Source organism: Hydra vulgaris, chromosome 01 (genome assembly GCF_038396675.1).
Source record: "Hydra vulgaris chromosome 01, alternate assembly HydraT2T_AEP".
In the NCBI taxonomy this organism is placed as follows: Eukaryota; Metazoa; Cnidaria; class Hydrozoa; order Anthoathecata; family Hydridae; genus Hydra; species Hydra vulgaris.
Genome location: NC_088920.1, coordinates 35,605,361 through 35,607,500, shown reverse-complemented (window position 1 = coordinate 35,607,500; position 2,140 = coordinate 35,605,361). Strand labels below are relative to the sequence as shown.

The 2,140-nt window shown below is 27.9% G+C and overlaps 1 protein-coding gene across 3 annotated transcripts in view; it reads right to left on the bottom strand.

Moving 5' to 3' along the window:
* Window positions 1–1,863, bottom strand: part of LOC100211049 (prostaglandin reductase 1) — a 5,158-nt gene extending 3,295 nt beyond the window's left edge. Inside the window, exons 1-3 of one of the 3 annotated variants that reach the window (XR_010635826.1) lie at window positions 1,643–1,863; window positions 706–1,299; window positions 452–610 (exon numbers count right to left, since the gene is read on the bottom strand). Coding sequence is in view for 1 of the 3 variants with exons in the window: in XM_065788009.1 (XP_065644081.1) it covers window positions 452–610; window positions 800–1,028 (388 nt within the window). In the remaining 2 variants the exon portion in view is untranslated. Of the gene's footprint in view, window positions 1–451; window positions 611–701; window positions 1,300–1,642 lie in introns of all 3 variants that reach the window. The other 2 variants (XR_010635825.1, XM_065788009.1) reach the window with 2 other exon arrangements.
* Window positions 1,864–2,140: the final 277 nt, after the last annotated feature.

Sequence of the window (2,140 nt, the reverse complement as noted above, 5' to 3'; positions counted from 1 at the left end):
TTACAATAGATAGAATAGATTGTTCTGAAAGTTTTAGGAGCCAATACAAAGTAATAAAATATGTTTAATACTGAGACCTTAAAAAAAATATTAAAACTTCACTTAAATAATTTCGAGATAATATAGCTGAATAATATCAAACTCAGAAAATCACATTAACAAAATAGTATAAATAGTTAAAGGTACATCTAAATAGTTAAAAGTGCAGTTGTCTTGAGCAACTTTAAGGCTTATTTGGGATAAAACCGTTAAGTTTTATCCCAAGGGTGTCTTATTAGTTGCCAAAAACAGATTGCTCACATTCAAACTTACTGCAATTAAATAGTATCCGTAAGGATGCTATATACTTGAAACAATAAAACTGAACCAGATGTCATTGAAAAGAAATTTTACTGTAGACTTTCACTTTACTTTTAGTTGTTTAGGAGTAAAGTAAGATAAAAAAAATTACCATACGATATTAGACATCCGCCATATTTAATATGATTATAGCTATCTTTCAGAGTTTTAACTCCATCAGTGTCAAAAATGGCAGCAAAGCCATTTGGTGCAACTTTTTTGGCTTCTTCCCATACATTATGAATAGATTTATGAATAACTGACGAGCATCCTTTAAATATTAAATAAATATAAAAAATAATCATGATATATTCTAAAATTATGAAAAAATTGCAAAAATAATGAATCAATAATTTACATACATACAGTTCAGTATAACAGCATCAATGATATTTCATGTAAAGCAAAGTAAGCAAAGATATTCGTGTACATACACACACACACACAGACAAAGACAAACCTAGATATTTGGCTGTTTTAACCTTGTGAGTTGCTCCAACAACTCCCACAACATTGCATCCAGAATTTTGTAGCATTTGACACAACATAGATCCAACACCTCCTGCTACAAAATGTACTAACACAGAGTCAGCAACACGCAATTTGCTTAGCTCAAAAACTGTATAGTAAGCAGTGGCAGCAACTGTTAGAAATTCAGCAGCTGCTGACTTTTGCTGACATTCAAACATTTGATGAGACTTTTCTTATCATATGAGCAGGAACTTTAACACGTGTTGTATAAGCTCCAAAGCATGTCAGACCAGCCACTCTATCACCAACAATAAAATCTTTAACATTTTCACCAACCCTTTTTATTGTGCCGCTAAACTCAAATCCAGGTGTGATGGGCCAACCAACAAAATCAGTTGCAGATTTATAGACCCCAGCGTATTATTATATCAGCATAATTAATACCAACTGCATATGTTTTAACAATAACACACTCACTGTCAGATATTTCTAAAATGAAAATACAAAAAAACTTCACTTACACAATTCACATAACAACTTAAAAAAATCATAAACACTGTGTCTAATTGGAGGTGTGAGATGGGACTGGAGTGCACACATTTTTTAGAAACAAGTTCTTAAAATCAAAACCCATTATGTCCTATATTTGTGTGCTATAGTTATAAGATAAAAATAAAATAAAAAATAAATAATAACAAATAATAACAATTTCACCATTAAAAAACAAATATTAGCAGTTATAACTAACAGAAAACTAAAAAGAAAAATTAGAACACACAAAATTACTATTTAAAGAAGTAAGTTTTGAGCAAAAAACGTTATACAAAACTACCTTGCTGTTTTATGTTGACACCTTCTGTGTATCCACATTCAGTTAAAGTAGTATAAATTCATTTTTTATACCCACCTGCACTAGGAATATGAATCATATTACTGCAATATTAAAATATGTGCTATAAATGATAAATGTATATATTAAAAATTGAACATCAGATTTTTTTATTTATTTAAGAATTGAGAGGCTAGAAGATAACATTTTATCTCTTTAAAACATATTGAGAATTTTCGAACTTGACAAAATATAATTAAACCAAAGATAAAATAAAAAATTAAAGTTGCAAGAATGTTTCCTGTTAAATTTGTAAATTTTCATTTAGTAAACCAGAAACTTTTTCTTTTCTTGTTAGAAAGTAGTTAAAAAAAGGTAAACGAATTTTTAAGAAATATACTATTTAATGATTTTTAATTATTTTGTATAAATAATTAAAAATTTAAATAATTTTGTATTATTATATATTATTTACTTATATATTATTACACAACAACATGC